Source organism: Thunnus albacares, chromosome 7 (genome assembly GCF_914725855.1).
Source record: "Thunnus albacares chromosome 7, fThuAlb1.1, whole genome shotgun sequence".
NCBI classification, from domain to species: domain Eukaryota; kingdom Metazoa; phylum Chordata; class Actinopteri; order Scombriformes; family Scombridae; genus Thunnus; species Thunnus albacares.
The window spans coordinates 1,087,285-1,107,830 of NC_058112.1; the positions used below are offsets into that span (position 1 = coordinate 1,087,285).

General features: G+C 40.6%; 1 protein-coding gene across 1 annotated transcript in view; it reads left to right on the forward strand.

Moving 5' to 3' along the window:
• The window catches only part of LOC122986390 (cytosolic carboxypeptidase 4), a 200,941-nt gene that overhangs the window by 130,702 nt on the left and 49,693 nt on the right, over nucleotides 1–20,546 (forward strand). The window contains exons 20-21 of the mRNA XM_044357626.1: nucleotides 24–177; nucleotides 17,140–17,320. Of these exons, the coding sequence (XP_044213561.1) occupies nucleotides 24–177; nucleotides 17,140–17,320 (335 nt within the window). The remainder of the gene's footprint in view (nucleotides 1–23; nucleotides 178–17,139; nucleotides 17,321–20,546) is intronic.

Genomic DNA, 20,546 nt, shown 5'->3' on the forward strand with positions numbered 1-20,546 from the left:
TGTATACATATTGTGTCTGTCAGGCTCATCTGAATGTGCTGCAGAAATCAGTGGATCCTGCCAAGGTGTTTTTCCGGCAGCAGATTCTTTGTTGCTCTTTGGCTGGAAACTCGTGTCCAGTGGTCACCATCACTGCCTGTCCTGCCAGCAGGGGCTGGAAAGATCTGCACCAGCTGCGTGAGTACCAGTGTTACTTATGACAACTGATACTGATTCAGTTTCAGTCTTTTGTAAAAAATGTATTAGTTTTTCAGTATTTAGTCTGGCTGTCATCTGTGACATTTTATTCTCATTTTCATTTCTCACCATTGCCATCTTTGTTGTGTACATTTACCATGGTTATAAGAAGTGTTGTCCGTGTGATTGCGCTCTGCAGTAACACAGCAGACTGACTCTCCTCTGTGTTTGAACAGAACATTCCTTAGCATTAGCATTAGCACAGCTACCTGTGCCCTCCACTGCAGAGCAGCTGATCATTCACTAACCTGTTCACTAAAATCCTGTTACTGTCTGGGTTCAGCTTCAGAGGAGAAGCTTAAACGTGGGATAATGTAGTGATATTTTTTTAGAGAACATGTAGAGGAAGATTTAGATGGTTGACTGCCAATATTAATTCTAGAACTGACCATTCCTTCTGATAGCAACAGGAGAGATAGCCAACTGAAAGTAAGATTAACTTGATAATGTTACATTAGCTTAGCTTTTTATGAATGTGGCCATGTTGCCAGTTTGTGAGCTGTTTCGTTGTTGCTTCTTGTCTAATTCTCATAAGATAAAAATAAATCCCATAAATCTGTTTCTTCCAAGAAGTTCTAATGTCAGATATAATTACTGATAAAGGCAGAACGTTACTGAATGCAAGATGCTTCTTATTACAGTTTTTTACAATTGATTACATGCATGGTTCAATACATCTTCAAAACTCTCAACTTTACCAACACACTGCTGGGAATAGCAGTTCATTTTACACACAACAGCAAATCCTTCCAGCAGACTCAAATACAACAACTCACTGTCATTCAGAACACACTGAGATTAAAGAAAAAAACACTAACAATTGAAGTTGTAAATGACTTTGTGATCTCTATTTTTTTAATATTCTATTGTGTATATGTTGTTTTTTCCTGGTTGTTAGTGTCAGAAATGTGAATACTGTGTGAGTACAGTCAGATGTGTAGCTCTCTATAGAACGTACTACAGTGTATCTACAGGAACGAGTCATAGAAATGCAGCAGGAAAGCTTTCAGTGGGCTTTATTTCTAACACCAACGTCTTGTTTTTTGCTTTGAGTTTGGAAGTGAGGATGTAAACGTGTAAAATTTGCTGCAGATCCACAGGGCCCTATCTTACACCGGTGCAAAGCGGCGCCAAGCGCCAAACTAGCACAGTCTTTGCTAGTTTAAGACAGACGCAGTTGTCATTTTCCCATCCAGCACCCACATTGTGTAAATAGCAAATGCACTTGCTTCCTTCTGAGCGCCCATGAGCATGTTGGTCTTAAAATGAGATGTGGTTAGGCACATTGTTGGTGCATTGCTATCTTGAGGCAGTGGAAAGCAATTGCACGATTGACCAACAAAAACCTGGTCTGAAGTCACTGGCACAGTGTTTCACTGTTATTTTAAGGGTGCATTATCAAGACAGTAATATGCAGCTACATAGGCGGGTGCACAACACGTGTACACTCTGCTTTTTACACATACAGGACGTGCGGCAGCGCACAGACATGCAAAAGATGACAAATAAAAGGATTACAGTGTGAACGATTATTATTGTGTACATCAACATATTTTTAAAAATACATGGCGGCTGTGGCTCAGGAGGTAGAGCAGGTCGTCCACTAATCAGAAGATCAGCGGTTCGATTCCCAGTTCCTCCAGTCTACATGTCGATGTGTCCCTGGGCAAGATACTTAACCCCAAATTGCTCCTGATGGCTGTTTCATGTGTGTGAATGATTAGGTTTCCTCCAATGGTCAGATTGGGACCTTGCATGGTAGCCCCTGTACCCATTCAGTGTGTGAATGGGTGAATGTGATTCATAGTGTAAAAAGCACTTTGACTGGTTGGAAGACTAGAAAGGAGCTATACAAGTACAGTCCATTTACATGTTATAATATTTATCAGAATTAACTAATCGCAGTAATGACAGATTAAATTGTTTAATTATTTGACCAAATTGTGACAATAAATGTAGGTATTTAAACAAGTGGACAACAACGGATCAGACACAGATCGACTTTCCTGCCATATCAGTACATGATGACATGAGGAACACATGAAGAAATAAATGAGGTGAAAACAATTATTAAACAAAGGAAATAAATCTGCACAGCTTCTAGCTGCTGCCAGCAACAGGATCAGAATCTTGGAGAGCTGATCAAGTCCTGATAACTGTGTTGATGATTCTTCACATAATTAAAATTAATGATTTCATTTTCAAACAATATTTAACAAATATTCTTTAATATTTTTGAGAGTACAGTGATCAGGTTTCCATACTTTCAGCAATTAAAACCCTGCTGATTTGACCTGTTACTCCACGACTGAACAAAACGATTTTAAAGAAACCAAAGCTGTCATTAAAAAAAATAAACCTTTCAAAAAACAAACGGAAATAAATTTGCAACAAATTAATGAACAGGATCTTAAACTGGTGGTCTGGGGCCACGGGAGGGTCCGTGTGTTTGTTATGGATCGTGCACTTTCACTTTGCCCACGAGCAGATCCGTTTCCTCTGCAGAAAAGCATTCCTTCTTTCTACTTGGCAAATGCACCATTATAATAGCAACCCGCAAACCTCGTTTTTAAAGGGAATGGGAGATGATTGTCTGATTGGTTTATTGCATGTTACGCCCAAAACACACCCATGATTAATTAGGAGACTATGGACAACCCCTTTGAACCATGCGCCTGGCGCAGCGACCATTTTTCTGCTGTTAAAATAGCAAAAGTGGATTTGGACACACCTTAAATGCACTTGCACCATACCCTTCAGACCGGGCATTTTAGATCGTTTAAATAAGCCCCACAGAGTTTTGCTGCTTGTTCGTGTTTGAGTGAGAAAAGTATTCACAACATTTGAAGGCTGTAGTCACTGAATGCTTTCTGTGTGAAAACAATGCAAATGTGTCACAGTTTGCTCCATAATTGCTACTGTTGTGTCGACTGTGTGAAGAGTTTTGAAGATGTGGACTCAGAATTGACCCAAGTTACCAATCATAAATAACTGTAACGGTAGTGCAACAGGTCAAACAGCTAAATCAACTACTGGAGGAAACAGTTTTCCTACTCAGGAGCTACAGTGTGTGATTCCACAGATGCTGCAGCCCCTTCAGTCAGTCTTTACATTAAAACAATAATGATTCAGTTGTCTATTCATCTGTCTTTTACATTACTATTAGATTTTTATCGACTGACGAAAAATGTAAAACATTTTGTTACAGTTTTCAAAGGTTACTTTGTATTTAGTTTTATCTTGTTCTTGTTTTGAAAAAAGCTCATCAATAAATAACTTTCATCAGTTTTCATTGGTGAAATTTAAACTGATGAATGAGTGTGTGTGTGTGTGTGTGTGTGTGTGTGTGTGTGTGTGTGTGTGTGTGTGATGAGCTGAGACGAGGGGTCAGAGTGCTGTAGCTTATATAACCAAGGAAGCATCTGTTTGATAGCAAGTTAATGGAATGTGTGTGTGTGTGTGTGTGTGTGTGTGTATGTGTTGGTGTGTGTGTTCAGAATATATAGCTGTGTGTATGCTCACACAAACACACTGTGCAGAGCATGCAGGTGTGTGTGCGTGTGTGTGTGCAGACAAAAGGAAACAAACAGCCAGCCCTCCATCCTGACAGAGACAGATATCCCATACTTTGTTTATTTTTCAGTGCTTAATTGAAACTCAGTGATCCTTAGCAGTTGGAAATATAAAGAAATAATTTGTTTAGGAGAAAAGCATATGAGATTCATCATAGCATATCCACATTAGCATAATATTATACCCTACCACTGTAGTTTCTATTACACACTGGGCATTTGCACATAGAAATTATGCCATTTCATCTTGTCATTTGCCTGCAAAACACTGTCAGCATTTCAGGAATTGAAAATAACTGGTTGATTTCACCATTGATACTCATGCATTTTAATATGAAACAATCTAATTGGAATGTTTAAATATGAGCCTTTGCTCTGATTCAACTTCTCAGAGGAAGCAGATATGTTCACATGAACAGGTGTGTTTCCTCAGATTAATCAGTTTTTATGAAACTTATTGATTTGGTTTGTTAACATGAATCAGTCAGTTCATAGAATATTGATTGAACAGCTTACTCTAATCGAACTCTAATCATACATTAATACTTGTAGGTAGTGTCGAGAGAGTAACCTGAAAAATACAAATATCTGTGCATTGCAATACAATACAAATGGAACTACAATAATCACCAGTTACCTTACTTATCAATGTCCAGTTTGGTTGATACTATTTTAGTTCACTGTGTTTTGCCTCAGTTAAATAGTAATTTTTGAGAATGTACTGTGTTGTTGAAGTCGTGGTCTCTATTTCATCCACCTCACAACTTCACAAACTACAGTTATAAAAACAACATAGAATCTCATCTGACACAGTATAAATAACAATCCTAACATTACAAAATGATATAAATATATTATTATGATTATATAACATTGTATAGGGATTTCATGGCAAATTTAAGAAAAAACTGGAGGGTGTGATCACCTATACTGTGTTTTAATGCAGCACAAGTGTGAAATTTCATCACCGCTCATAAATACTAATAATGTTAACCTGCAGTCATTACCATGCTGGTGTGCTGCAGATAAGGTCATGAAAAAAATGAACAAAAACACAAGCACCTGACAGCACCTGTGCTTTGAGATCAGCTATATTGACAGTTAAAATGAGTGATCACAGAGGAAGTTATAGGCAACAAAGGTTGTCATATTCAGTTACAGTCACAAAGCATCTGTAACCATCTAAACTAGCTGTAAACATGTGTTCAACATGCTTGTAAAACCCGAAAAATGTTGCAGAACATCTCTGAACTATATTAGAAATGTGGTTCCTGAAGAACAGAGGCTCCGCTTGTGAAACATTTCTAGTGGACATTAAAACAGAAGCTGAGCTGCAAGGGCGGCCTGGGTTGCAGGGTTGCGACGCAGCCACATCTTTTAGTCATGCTTTTGATGGAACAGATATCTCTGTTGTGAATTCTTAAGTATTAGAACTTAGAATCACCAAAAAATTCTACAGGCGTATAGTTGTGATGGGTTCAGGCTGTGGCTCATCCAGTGCATTTAGTATCTGCTAACCCTGGTGCAGAGGCAGAAGAAGTTCTCAGATTCTTTACTTCAGTAAAAGTACCAATACGTCAATGTAAAAATGCTCGATTACAAGTAAAAGTCCTGCATGAAAAGTCCTACTACAGTAAAAGTAAAGTATTATGAACTTGATGTAGTTAAAGTATTGCAATAAAAGTAGTAGTTTGGTCCCTCTGACTGATATATTATTACATATGACATCATTAGATTATTAATAGTGAAGCATCAGTGTTAGAGCAGCATGTTACTGTTGTAGCTGCTGGAGGTGGAGCTAGTTTACACTACTTTATATACAGTTAGCTAGTTTAGTCCAGACTTTATCCTGCAGAGTATATCCTATTGAATGAAAAACTCCTTGTAACCTTGCATTTCAGTGAAAACTATGTTTTGATTTCATAAACTCATACTGGCATATGTGAAACCGTTAATTTCCCCTTCGTGTTAAAAATAGTTTGTGATGATGCCTAAACTATGAGTTCTGCTCTTTATCTTTCACTTGTTCCTTGGAGATACCAGCTTTTTCTTCAGTGGGAATGGATTAGACAAAGCAGCCTCATTCCTCTTGTCTCTAATTTCAAAAAGCTTCCAGTGCAATCACAGCTCATCTCTGAAAGCTGTTAATTATCAAACATAATCTCATTTAGCAGGACATGCATGGCCTCAAGGTAGCTGAAGCTGGACTAGGGTGGTCCCTCTGTCACACTGTGTGCGCTCTATTTTTTTTATTTCTCCAGTTTAATTCTCATTCTTTCTCTGTCATCCTGTCTATTGTCTTTCTGTGTTGAGTCAAAATAAACTGAAAGAAGCCACCAGTGCCAACAAAGACTGAGTATGTTTTAGCCTTTATTGATTATGATTCTGCAGTTTGAGATCCTAATGAATCCTGGTTGTCTCAAACCAGGAGACATATCCTTTCCTGTGTACCCCAAAGTTGCAAAGTCTGTTTTACTTCCTCCACTTCTGTTTTTTCTCCTATGTGTGATTGGTCTTCTCTCTCTTGCAGTTTAACTGAGCAGGGCTTGTATCTTTGTACCACTCAGCAAGTCAGAGCCCAGAAGCCCCACCCCATTGGGATGTGATGGTGTTTATATCAAACAGCCACCGCTGCACTTAGACATGGAGCTGAGCTACTCGCTGTTCACTAGTTTATTCAGCATTTATTAATATTAAACATATTGCATGTCCAAATTGCACCAAAACAGCGTCTGTGTCCACAGTAAATCACCTGTTGAGTGTTTGATGGTTGTTTGTTTGTGCTTTCTAACATAACCGCTGTGAAACATTCAGAAAATAATATTGTATTTCTGTTATTCACGGGTTTTCTCTCTCTCTTTGAGAAAGCTTTCCAGTGCTGTCTCTCTGTCACTGAGTCAGGAAACTCACAACAAAGCCTTACTTTTAATGTTATCATACAAAGAAAGATGTCGTCCCCTCCTCTCTCATGCAGACAGACAGACATTCCTTGCTTTATATAGAGAGATAACAGAAGTGAAACCCAAGCACAGTCTTACATGAATTCACCTTAAGGGTGGTCACTGGGAGGTAATGTTGTTGCATGGTAATATAAAGCACTTATCACATTAAAATAATTTGGTCAATTTTTACATTTGAAATACCAAAGTTGGACCCTTGTGGTGGAAAAAACTTCTTGATTGACATTATCTGGCTTACAAGATGATTACATTCTTAATTAACATTGAATCAAACAATATTCATTCTTAAACAATAAGAAAAGTTCGGGGTGTATTACCAAAGAATGCAGTCACTTTTTATGGCTGGGCTCTGGTATTTCTCTTATCAGACTCCTTGTCATCTATTCTATTAAGCTGCATAATGAACTTGAGTCTCTAGTCTTCACAGTTGAAAGCCTGGAGAGGAGGTATGTCCTGTCTGGTCCCACTCCCACCATGACCAAGAGCTCTGAACATTTTAGCCATCTTTTTAATCTGTACCTGTGGATGAAAAATTTCTGCAACTGGACTTGGTTTTATTAGGCATTCTGATTCACTCTGGATGAAGTGGTACCTGTTTAAATTTATTGGACTACATCCTAACAGAAAAGGAACAGGAAAATTGATTTTTAATTTTATTAGTTTTATTGCTTTTAGCCTTACCTGATGGTTTCCCCAACAAAACCCTGCTCAGCATCCTGGCTCTGTATTTCATAGCCCTGTCGCTGACAATGTGGGTCTTGCTGGTGCTGGTTTTGTCTCCCTCACTAATTCATTCATTCCTGTTAGGATCACTGAAAGGCAGTGTGCAATACCAAAATCTCCTCACAGTCCACACAGAAACAATCTCATCACAGTTAAAACCACTTACTCAATTCCTGCTGTTGAATCAGCTCAATTCTGTTTACTCAATGTAAGATCCCTTGCCAATCAGTCTTTTATCTGCCAGGATTATATCATCACCAACAATATTGACTTTTTCATCATCACTGAGTCCTGTATAAATCCTGATGAATGAGCCCACGAATGACAAATAGAGGGGGTAGCCTTGTAGTAACACACAGAAATGATTTTAGTTGTTCTCCAGTCCTGCTTGGCTGTTTCTCCACATATGAGAGTTTTATTTTAAAGAATAAATTGCCCATTTTATGTGTTTTAAATTTCTTATTCTTGGCAATTTTAATATTCATGTTTGTTGCCCTTCTTCATTTATGTCTGATTTTATCAAACTTTTAGATTCTTTTAATTTGACCCAATATGTGAAGCACCCCAGCCATGACAAAGGGCACACTCTTGACCATGTGCTCTCACATGGTTTCTGTCTGGATGATGTGAACTTGGTTGATTTTGCTGTCTCTGATCACAACACAGTGTTCTTCCAGGTTCCGCTCCTCTCCCCTGACCCTAAAATCACCGCAGTGATTCACTCCCACCCCTTAAATACACTATTCCTGGCTTCTGTTAAGCCTTCACTGCCTCAAACACATTTTTTAATAGACCTACCAGTGAACAACATGCCCCCACAGTAGAGGAGCTTGTTAGTGTTTTTAACAGGTCTTGCACAAATATTTTAGATTCTATAGCTCCAGTTAGATATAAAAAGCTGAAGCTTTCCTCTCTGTCACGGTTAAATGAAGAAGTAAGGATTTTAAAGAGACAATGCAGGAGGGCAGAACGAAAATGGTAGAAAGGATAGACTCAGTGTCTCCCTTGCTTCCTTAAAAGATTTAATGTTAACGTAAAATCAAAGAAGCAAGGAACGCTTCTTTTTCAGAACTGATTGTGAAACAGGGTCATAATCCCAGAATCTTTTTTATAACTGTAAATTCTGTTATTGGTCCCCCGTTTAGCCAGCCACTTGAATCTTCCCCAGGGAGATGCAAGGATTTTCTTAATTACTTTTACAATAAAGCAATAGAGATTCAGCAGCACTTTGACAATATATTAAGTGAACTTGATGTGGACTCCTGTCCACCTTCAACATTAACCCACTGTAATGAAATCTTTCTGTTGAACCTTGAACGCACTGTTTTGCTCTCAAAATCATCCACCTGCCCTTCTATGGGGCCAGAACAGTGACATTTACATTTTGGCACCAAAAATAAAATTTGGCCTTGAAATCAAATCTGCACTGAAAAAAGAAACATATATTGGCACTGAAACAAGTATTGGCACTGAAAACAGTTCCACTGAAAAATAAAACACAGGCATTTTCAAAAATTACAATCTTTCAATCTTATTATCATATTTTATATTGATATTTTTTGCATGATGTTGTGTTTTTCAATGTCAATCTTAAGATTTTTTCTTCATGTCTGTCTTTCGTCAGTGACAGGTTTCTTTTATGCTATCAGTATTTTTTCAGTGTCACCGATTTTCAGTTTCAACGTTCTCTTTTTCAGTTTCAACTTTCTCTTTTTCAATTTCAACTTTCTCTTTTTCAGTTTCAACTTTCTGTCACTGTTTTGGCGTAGGGAGGAGGGCCCTCGCTGGGCCTACATTACCCAGTGTGCCTTGCGATGTGATGCAGATTGGATATCCCAGAGCGAGGTATCATGGCAGAGATTTTGAGCCAGACTGTTGTAATTTTCACTCTAGGACTGTTAATATCTCGCTTTATGAAGATGAAATATTTTTTCCCACCTTTAAAGTGATGTAATGGGGAGACATACCAGATGGGCAGAGGGTATTTAGAAACTCAGGTGGGTACACATGGTGACCCTCAGATTCCACTATGTCCACACTGCTGCAAACATGCTCTTCTCCTGGAAACATCTTTGCCATGTACTCATTCACCATATCAACTACATGGTGAACGACAGAGTTGGCCGCACACAATATGACATGCTCACATAGCCATTTGGGGTTGGCAATGTTGGTCTGAATGCCCTCATACACCCAACTGACATTGTTCTTGAGTCTTTCACCGAGAAGAGTGAATGATTCATTGAGCTCAACAGCAAATTCACCCTCCTCTGGAACCACCGGAATCTTTCCCTCAACAAGTTGTGTGAGAGTGATCCTCATGTTTTCAGTAAGACAAGGAATCTCAACATTCCTCCACAGGCATGAGCTCTTCAAGCACCTTCTTACAATCTCAGTGCTGCTACCATGTTATGTTGCACAATGGTAAGGATCTTCCTCCAGGCACCACTGAATACCATTGTGATGCCACCAAATGGCTTCTCTGAACCCTGCAGCCATTGGAATGTGATCTGCAGCGTCTAATGTGTGTTGATCCATCACTGACACTTCATCCACCACCATGACATGCATCATTCTGATGAGTGCTGCAGTACTGTCATCTTCGCTCATGTTGCAAGTAGGCTCGTCAGTGGGAATGAGAAGGCACTAGTCCTACTAAGAAAAGTGGTCCTTTTAGGCAGTAGGGTCACTGCAATGCCACTTGCAGCTGTTGCAAGGGCTACCTTGCCCTGTGCTCGGACTTTGTCAAGGATGTTGGACAATGTGAATGTTTTCCCAGTCCCACCACTTGCATCAACTGTGATTATCTTGCCAAGTCCCTTTTCCACACTCTCCATCACTGTCTTGACAACTACACACTGCTCATCATTAAGAAGATCCTCTCTCTCAGTGATTTGAGTATGTTGTTCTCTATCTTGTGCTGGAAAATATGGGGTATGTGATGCTGGACATAAACTGTATCAGGCTCAGGGAGGCTGAAGTTCTCACTCAGCATAAAGCCATGCCTCTCAACTTGGTCCTTCAGCTCAAGCAGCTCTTGAGTCACAATAACATCATCATTCACACCTGCTGTGCACATTAAGTCCTCATGCAACACATGCTTGTGCCCTTCCCAGAACTTTAAGTGTTCCCCTCTGAGAACAAACAGCATGTTGGCAAATACCTCATGCACTGCCAGGCCAGATGCAACATTTGCAGCCTCCTCCATAACAAAATCCACCTCCTGGTCATTGTCAACAATGCCATGCATGATGCAGGCTACCAGATAGGTTTACATGACCCTATGGCCAATATGACGGAGGTCCTGGAAGCATGTTGGCCCAGACACATGGTACAGTAGGATGCAGAGATAGTACAACTCAGCAGTATGAGGGTTTAAGGCAATCATGGGGAGTCGTCCACCAATCAGCCATCTGATCATATTGAGAACTCAGTCTTTTCTTCTGCAACTGAAATCACTTTTGCACATAGGTGAACTGTTGAAACACATCTGGATACACAACATGGGGCATGTTTGGATGTAGAATCATGGCTTTGAAAAAGGCGGTGAGTGTGGCTATAAGGTGGTCTGAGTCCACCACGTTGTGGCAGCGCCTTCGTCACTGAATGCAATTACCCGCTCATCCAGATGAATCGCCAGCATCTCCACTGGTGGCTGCTTGTGTTGAATGGGGGAGTCATACATGCGCCAGTAGCTCTCAGATGCAGTAATGTACCATTCTAGTTCATACTGTATCACCTCATCTGATCTGTTCACTTTTTGAAGATATTTGCACAGGTACTTCACACTGGTGACAGCACACGCAATCTTAAGGCTGATGTGAGCATTGTACTAGAATAGACTACATGGATTGTAAGGCAAAACCCATGCATTGTTGACTGATGTGTTGACATCACCTCTGATGGTCTTTGTGATGGGAGCACCAGGTGCTGCTTCTGCTCGTCTCCTGTAGAGAGGATAGGAGTCAGCAGAGAAGCTTGTGTTCTCTCACAGGACTTTGGGATAGTCCTTTGTATACTTCTGGTCTGCCATGCTGTCATTGTTCCATTCCCCACATGGACGGCGAATCATGTGTGATGTGAAAATGCAATGTAGTTCCAGATCTGTGTCTTCGTTAGGAATCTCAGCAGAGACCTAACGAATATTGGCCGAGGTCCTGGATTTCTCATGAGGCACCATGTGGATATGTGGAAGATGGCACTTTTATGTTTCCTTCACCATCACATGGGCATCCATGTGCCTCAAGATGCCATGCTTTAGGAGGTCTGTGAGGAGGGCTTCTACCTTCATGTGGAACACTTGAGCGATGATGTCTGGTCTCTGATTGGCTGGCTGAGCCTTAAAAAGTGATCTGTGATTTCCAGTCATACGGGGTTGCAGGTGAAGGTCAAGAAGAAGTCAGGTTTTCCCTTGACTCGGACCAAGGCCATCGCATCCTGGAACTCCTTGGCATACCGCTGTGGTGATCCATAAATTGGCGGCGGCAGGATGGTCAGGCATCCAGGTATCACTTCACCATCACTGTTGAGGGCATCAACAATGACCTTGTACTTTTCAGCTTTGTTGGGCTTCTGGTTGTGGTGGATCCAGTTGAGGCAGTGTGACTCAGTTTTTGCCATCATATCACATACATACTGCTGTGTCAGTTTCCCACCACAGAAGATGGTAGCAATAGAAGGATGTTGGTGTGATCCCTTCCATCTCAGTGTGGTAACCTCAGAACCACAAGGCAACAGAAGTACATATCGTATTTTCTCTAATAGTGGCCGGGGCCTTTATTTACCTCAACTGTAGAGGGTACCAGGCCTTTATTGGAAGTAGGCTTATTTTAGAGAGAGGCCTTTATTTCTATTTCCCTCTGTTTAAGTATATTTGCTCATAATTTAGTATGAAACCTCCTGCTTTTCTGATCTGCTTCTATTTACGCTGTTATATTTTTGTTCCTGCATTATGCTTTTGATAAAATTAAAAGCCCATGGACATAATGCCTTCATTTCCTGACTTTTATTGTGAAACATTACACAAACATTTCAATTTAACTTATGTGAAGTATGACCGGTCACGTACCCGAGGGTAAATACGCCCAGTCTCATATAAACACAAAACAAATCTGAAGTATGCCGGATATAAACATTAATAGCCAGTTTACAGCACAGACAAATATCAAATATAAAATGACAATCAGATTCAGCTGCAAGCAAAATCCGAACTCAAAAATTAGGATATTGTGTGCCAACATAAAACCAAATTTGGTACTCTGGATAAACATCAATTGCCAGTTTACAGCACAATCAAATATCTAATCAGGTTGAGCTGCAAGCAAAATCTGAACTCAAACATAATCGAAGCTTACCTTGATAAATGAAACAGTGCAATTACAAGTGGTCACTATCCTGCTCCTCGTCATCAAAATTACCATCCTCACCATTAACATTGTCCTCCTCATCATCATCAAGAACAATTATTCATTATTAAACAGCTCCTCTTTATCTTCCTCATCCTGGGCCACTTGGCACCTGTTCTCCTGGCCCCGCTGTCGGAGCTAGGTGAGAGCCTCCCGTCCGGCAGCGCAGGGCTGTCCCTCCCTGAAGCAGAGAATAAGGATGTCTTCACTCCCATCAATTTTCACAGACAGTCCACAAACTCTGAGTACTCTCATCATATCCTCATTCAGTTTGTCCCAGGCGGTGACAACCCAGTGCACAAGTAGGCGGCTGGTGGGGGCTTTTAAGTTACCTCCAGCTGTGTTTTCTTTATCTGTGTCCCCAGCCATCCACTGATCGTAGGTATCAGCAGATTCTGCTTGAAGGGCTGGTTCCACATCACATCAGGGGCTTGGATATATTAAGTGCAGGCTCCTGGGATCACGGCTGTTGTGATATTGTAGCCACATTTCAGTTCAGCTTTGGTGGCGGCACTGATGTGGCAATGGTATGAGTCCCACACCAGGAGCTGTGGAGTGAAGTTGAATTTTCCCACCACATATTGTAGCCAATCTGCGGTGAGAGTATCATTCATCCAGCCATTCACAGATGTGGTGATCACTGCGCAGGAGATCTACTGCTGCATTGCCTTCACTTCATGAACAGACCCTTTGAAGACGATATATGGCTTGAATTTGGTGCCGTCAGCCTTGGCAGCGAGGATCTGGGTCTTTCTGCACCATGGTGGTGCGACGTTAAAGTGAGAGGTCGTTGCACTGTAGAAATTTTTGTAGCCAACCACTGCTAGTCACAAACATCTTGCCTCCATCACTCACTGAAGGGTAGATCTCCTTCGCTTTATTTTGTATCATTTTTCTTGATACCTGGTTATGTTTGTCCTGCACCGAATAAATCCACTCTGAAAGTCATCTCTATGGCTCCAAGCTAACTTTCTTCCTCCCACCTCCGGCTAGCCATGCTCTCCTCTTGTCAGCTAACAGCAGCTCACACTTCTGTTTTTTCCAGTGCCTGATTCTTTTTGGGACAATGTCAAAATGCCTTGCAGCTTTCTCTCCTGAATTTTCCTCTGCATACTGCAAAACTCTCTCTTTGAATTTGACATCAAATTTCCTCCTGGTGGGCACCATGTGCACTCTGTGTTGTGGGATGGGTGTTGTGGGAAATTTAGTCACTGACACTTGTACAGGTCCCATATGGTACTTCAAATATAGCTACCGCCATCTTGTGACAATTGTACGTTACTACTAACTACAGCTATGTTATGTAACAGTTACATTAACAGTCAACAGGAAGAGGGCAGGGACATTTCTCTTCATTTGATAATGTTGAAATGAATTGGCTTTGCTGTTGGTTTCCCGACTCATTTTAAAAAAGAGGAGAGAAAGAGAGAGAGAGAAACGAGAACACCAATGAGTGAGAGAGAGCGACTGTGGTCGAGCGAGCTAATGAGTGAACATTGAGAGGGAGTGGTAGTAAAAAAGCTATGAATCAGATCAATAAAACATTATCTGATTATTTCACAACTGTTATGTTCTAGAGCACAAATAAACACGCCCACACCCCCTCACACCATCGTACAACTCTGCAGCTGTGCGCCACAATGCCTGATTTTGTCTGAATACTGCCTTAACCCACCCTTGTTTTTTTCCTGACCTCCCTGGCCTGTATTTGGGGCCGGCCATTATTTGTTCATGTCAACCACACCCCCGACCATTATTGGAGACCCAGCTTTTAATTGAATACCAGCCACTATTAGAGAAAATACATTATGATAATAGGTCATATGCTGGATGACTGCTTTGCCGTTGTTGCTCCTGGAACAATGACAGCCATGCTGCTATCTTTTGATAGAAGGTTCAAGATGCCATGATGAGGGTCTCAGCACTGTGTGCAAGCTGTGAGGACAATTTTGAGCTCATTGGTGCTGTCATTCTGGGCCACATACTCAATGGCTGATTTGAACTGCTGTACGTATGCACTCATGAATGGTCTCTTGTGCTCTCAGTAAAAATTGTTCATTCAACATCTCTGTGGGGACAAGCTTCGGAGACAGATAAAAATCAGGTCAAAGACTGTCAAAGCACTTCTTTAAATAATTCAGTGCGGAAATGGCCTGAAGTCAAATTGATCTCAAGTAGAGAAACATCAGAGGTTTCTGGAACACTGAACAACTCTCAGTACTTGCTTGTTTTGACAGTTTTATAAATAGAACAGAAAAAGGTGGAAAAATGTCACTGAAGCAAAATTTCAATGTATATTAATTTTTGCATATGGACAACAAAAAATAAATCCATACATTTTTATATACAGTAAATAAAAGAGATTATTCTCCACTACCAGTTGAACACTTTTATTTTTCTAAACAGCCTGTGTCTGATTGTTGGTACTATCCCCTGAAAATGTTTTCAGTATTTTATCAGTGTGTCCTTGTTCTGTCCTCAGTGTGTGCTGTTGTTTTGCCATATCACAAAGAAATCACTCACTGTCAATTAAATGTCTTATTATATTGCAAAGCTACAGTTTTGTTGCTGTCTGTGCTGGTATGAAACTGAGGCAATGATACCTTCCCAAGAGAAAAGGGAATGTGAGGATTTACTGAAAATGATGCAGCCAGAACAATATACAGCTCAATGACTTCAGGATATGACTGAACTTACCTGCATCAAACATGTCCTTTTTTATTTATTAAGATTATCTTGATTGGCATTTTTGCCTTTATTGGGCAGTGAAGAGGCAAACGGGAAACAAGGGGAGAGAAAGATGGGTATGACATGCCACAAGGGACCCTGGCTGGAATCAAACCGAGGGATATTGCGTTAATGGTAAATGGACTGTGCTTGTATAGCACCTTTCTAGTCTTCCAACCACTCAAAGCACACTAATGACACAGCCATCAGGAGCAACTTGGGGTTCAGTATCTTGCCCAAGGACACTTCGACATGCCGGGAATCGAACCACCAATCTTCCAATTAGCGGACAACCTGCTCTATCTCCTGAGCCACAGCCGCCCCATGTGACACTGGGAGGACAGTAGGTGCGACTGGTCTCTGCCTCCAAGGAACATACCAGTGACTTTACATCACAATTAACACACCATGCTGCTGTGTTTCAGAAGTTTGGATATGTTTTTATTTTTCCAGATAACCACTGGATTCAGGTGCTTTCAACAGATTCCAAACTGACATATTTTTATATGCTCTATCTTGGACACACAGAGATAATATGGGTGTTGATCTTTGTGACATTCCTTAAACAAAGTCTGAGCCTGAATGCCAGTGGTCAGAGGATCAGACAGTTTATCTAGATTATGTGAAGCAGTTTATTTGGAAGTCAAACTGAAAGTGAACATACCTGACATGTTGAGAAATTCCTCATTGCACAGGAAAACACACAACTACAGTATGTACAGCAGGTTAAGGCTGAAACAGGAAGTCGCTCTGTCTCTAAATAGGTTTGACTGACCTGAGCTGGAGGTGATTCTGGATCCTAAGCATTATGGAAAATCTTTGTGTAAAATCACTTCGAACATGTCTGAAGAATTGTAATAATCCCTCATCTATACTAGCCAGAACTAGCTGTAAACTGACAACTGCAATACAATCCATTTACAGTATTACAGATGAACCAGGACAGACCATTCTCTGTCCACATGTTGCTCATTCACACACTTGAGTATCTCCGCAGTAGCAGACTGTCACTGAGTTCGAACAACCCTGACTTATCACACACTGTCCCATCTGTTGGCATGCTATCTGTTCAACATTCACATTGTAATCACTGACACTCAGAAATGTTAATGACGACCCTTGCACAACAGTACAATTATCACTCATGACCTCTGGTTGCCGATATAATTGCCCAGCTGTCACTATCACTGACAGGGCTTATTAGATTGTTGTGATGGGTGTAGAGGACACAATGTCAGCACAGCTTTAATTAAAGACCTGATCTGGATAATTGAATTGTGCCAGCCACTCAGAGAAAACAGGAAACCAGATAACAATATAGATGCAGCTTTGTAGTGAGTGGTGATTGACAAGTGGGAGGTTAGAAGCAGTCTTGTAGCCACGATTCCACAGGTATGATCCCTGAAAACTTCAAGTAATGTTACCTGGCAAGATGCTGAAACTCTATGATCTCTATTTCTCCAAATAGATTATATCAACAGGCACAATGATGGATCTCTATCTGTCTTTCTCCAGGTAATCGTGCCTGTATCGTGCTGACAGGCCGTGTCCATCCCGGTGAGTCCAATGCCAGCTGGGTAATGAAGGGCACCCTGGAGTTTCTGTGCAGCAGTGACCCAGTGGCCCAGAGTCTGAGGGAGGCCTTTGTCTTCAAGATCATCCCCATGCTCAACCCAGACGGAGTCATCAATGGCACGTGAGTAGAAGGCAGAAACACTTTTGAAATATCCACACCACATATTTTGTCTTAGATTAGATGTTGATATTTTATATCCTGTGCCTCTTCTGCCGGAAAATAGAGGACATCAGTTGAGTAAGCGGTCCTTCAATGTGGCCTAAGATGCATTGCGTTTACACTACTAAATTAATGTGGCCACATGCGGCCCAGACCACCTCCGAATGTGGTCTGAGTGATCGGATCTCAATCCATCCTCAATGCGTCTTGGGTGCGTTTACACCTGTATTCAGAACTGTCCACTTGTGATTGGATCATCCGAGACACGTGTTAATACCAGGTGTAAACAGGGCTAGAGTTAGACCACTTTGACCGGCATTACTTTGTGAATAATAATATATAGATTACAAGATGGTTATATACTTAGGAAACATTGGATCAGACTTCTGGCAGGGAACACAGAAATTCAAGACACAGGTCTGGACTATCTGAAGTTGCACCAGAGTGAAAAACAAAGATGTGTTTTGGAATATGTGTGTGTGTGTGTGTGTGTGTGTGTATTGGGTTAGAAAGAGAAAATAGAATTTGGAATAGATAGAATTGTCCTAACTCGTCAAACAAACTGATGAGGTTACATTGTGGTAAAACAGTCTCTTTTCATTTTTCCAAGGAAAAGTCCTTTAGTTCAGTGTTCTCTGAAACTCGAGTTGATAAAGAATGTAGTAGTTTTTTAGTTTGTGTCATAAATTTCACTTTTGATTTATCCCACACAGTTGGGGGAGTGTCTGGAGGTAGAGTGAGAGGGGATGGTCCTGTGGAGGGTCAAAACTGACACTTTAATGTGGAGAAAGGATTCTCAGTTTACCTTTGAAGACACTTCCAGACAAAGTTGAATATACATTCATATTCTTCTTTGGGCATTAACAGAGAATGTCAGAAAACAAAGAGAACAGTACTGGTTCTTCTACACAGCAGTCTCTTGCACTGTTTTAATGGAGCATTTAAATAAATGATGGTACACATGCTGTCTTCCCATTAGAAATCAAGACAGTCAGTTTTACTATCTTCTCTCTTACTGGAAAAAAAGTCATTACATGGAGTATAAAAAATGTCTCTGATCAATTCAGCCTGAGGCTCTAAGGCTGAGAAGTGTTCATTATTCAAGCTATATCTCTGTCTTATCCACTGGGGCCACTGTGCTTTGGACTATACACATACAAAAATTAAGGCACAAAATTTGCTTCATATCCAAAAATGCACAATTATAGCTCTCTATGTTTGTGTTTTCACTTTTGTATGTGTTTTACAATTTGGAGGGAATTTTCTTAAAAGTATACTATGCAGGATTTGTCAGTTGGTGTTTGTAAACACAACATTACGACATTACTGAAAAAGACAGACAGCCCTTAATTCTATGAAAGAAGCCTAGTTTAAAGTCTAAAGTATGAATCCTGACTTTCTGCTTTAAGAACATCACATTACTACTTTTTTATTTGAAATAAAGGAACATAACTATTTACAAAAGGATAACCATGAGTTGTGGAGATCAATTGCATCAGTAGTGTAGGAATTGTACGAGGGGGGACCCAAACATTTCCAGAATTGTTAAAAAACTGTCATCATAATTTTTTCAGCAGTAGCTTTATAATCCCCTTCAAAGTTCTCTCCTTGAGATGTGATACACTTGTCCCAGAGCATCTCCCATTTCCTGCAGCCATCTTTTGTCAATGTGTCTGGAGCCCCCTGTGATTCTTCCTGGATTTCTTCTCCCTTTCAGTCCCAATTTTAGTTTCACCAAGCTGTAGGCATACGCCACCTAGTGGCAAATCCAATAACTACACTCTCCTCCAGTGCTATCGATAGCTTCCATGAATTTTTGGGTCCCTACTTGTACGGATAAATGATAATGTGTGTGACAGTCTTGAAGGCAGCAAAATGACAAATCAAACCAAACCAAAGAGTGGGAGATATGGAGCTTAGAGAGAGATGCTGAGAGGAGGGCTGGCTTCTCTAAGCTTGGTGGAGGCTGAACAGGTGCCGCCATGTTATGCCAACAACCCTCACTGACTGCAGGTTCCTGCAAGAGAGGTATGTCACATAGAATCTCTCCTCCCAAGACTCCTCCTCTTGATTTAATGACTAAATAATTACCTTTGCAAGACAAACATGAAGTACTTTGTGAATACTTTTACGCCGTCACTCCAGCAGTAACAAACAAGACTGGCTAACCAGCACATACTGCAGCATTAAACAATTTAAACCAACTCTCAGGTGCAGAAAATAACTCAGTGCTCAGTCTGTTTCACCTCAAAAATATCTTGGACAGCGATATCTTTTCCCAGAGCTAACGGTACAGCAGAGAGGCTGCTCTCCACTGCTGGAGACATGACATTAATAACAACACAGCAGAGCCCTCCTCCTCCCCTTCATTCTGTCATTCTCATACAGGCAGGAGACTGTAAGATGCTTCCAGATTAATTAAATCATTAAATAATGCTGTTAACTTTTTTAAATAAAAAGGCTGTGGACCATTTATCTTATCTGCCAGTTATGTTTCATATTGCATTTCAGTGGAATGACACTAGTTAATGGCTTGGCACAGAGTATACTGGAGAAAGAGCTGAAACTGAAAATTGTGCCCCCTATTCATTTATTCGAGAATCAATTCAAATTGAATCAGACACCAAAGAATTGGAATTCAGGGTGTGAACTACAGGGGAGCCAGGGGGAGCTTGGCTCCTCTTAATAAGACATGAACTCTCTTGAAAACAGGATTTGTGAAATATTGGGGGGTCTGTAAAATATTGACAATATACTATTTTTGCCATGCATTTCTATTTTTCTGTATCTTCATCATCATGGATCATGTGTAAAATTAAACTATTATTGATGTATGATTCATGCATGAGGGTGATTCATCACTAATTCACTTTAATAAAGATACTGCCATGCATGCTGTTCTTGCCATCACCATTGAAGCGTGGTGGCACAATATCATAAACTTAACTCACTTTAACTCAAAGATCAGAAAAAATACCCCCCCCCCCCCCCCCCCCTCAGTAAAAAAGTGAGCTCCCCTGAAAGCCATGGCCTAGTTTGCACCTTGTTGGAAGATTCCCACCCCTAGTTATTATAGAGTCCATGTAGGAAGGAGGTCGGGTTGGATGGATCAACAAAACATCAGACTTAAACAATAGAGATTGCGGTTCAACTTCCTGTTTACAACCATTAGTCAACACTGATTGAT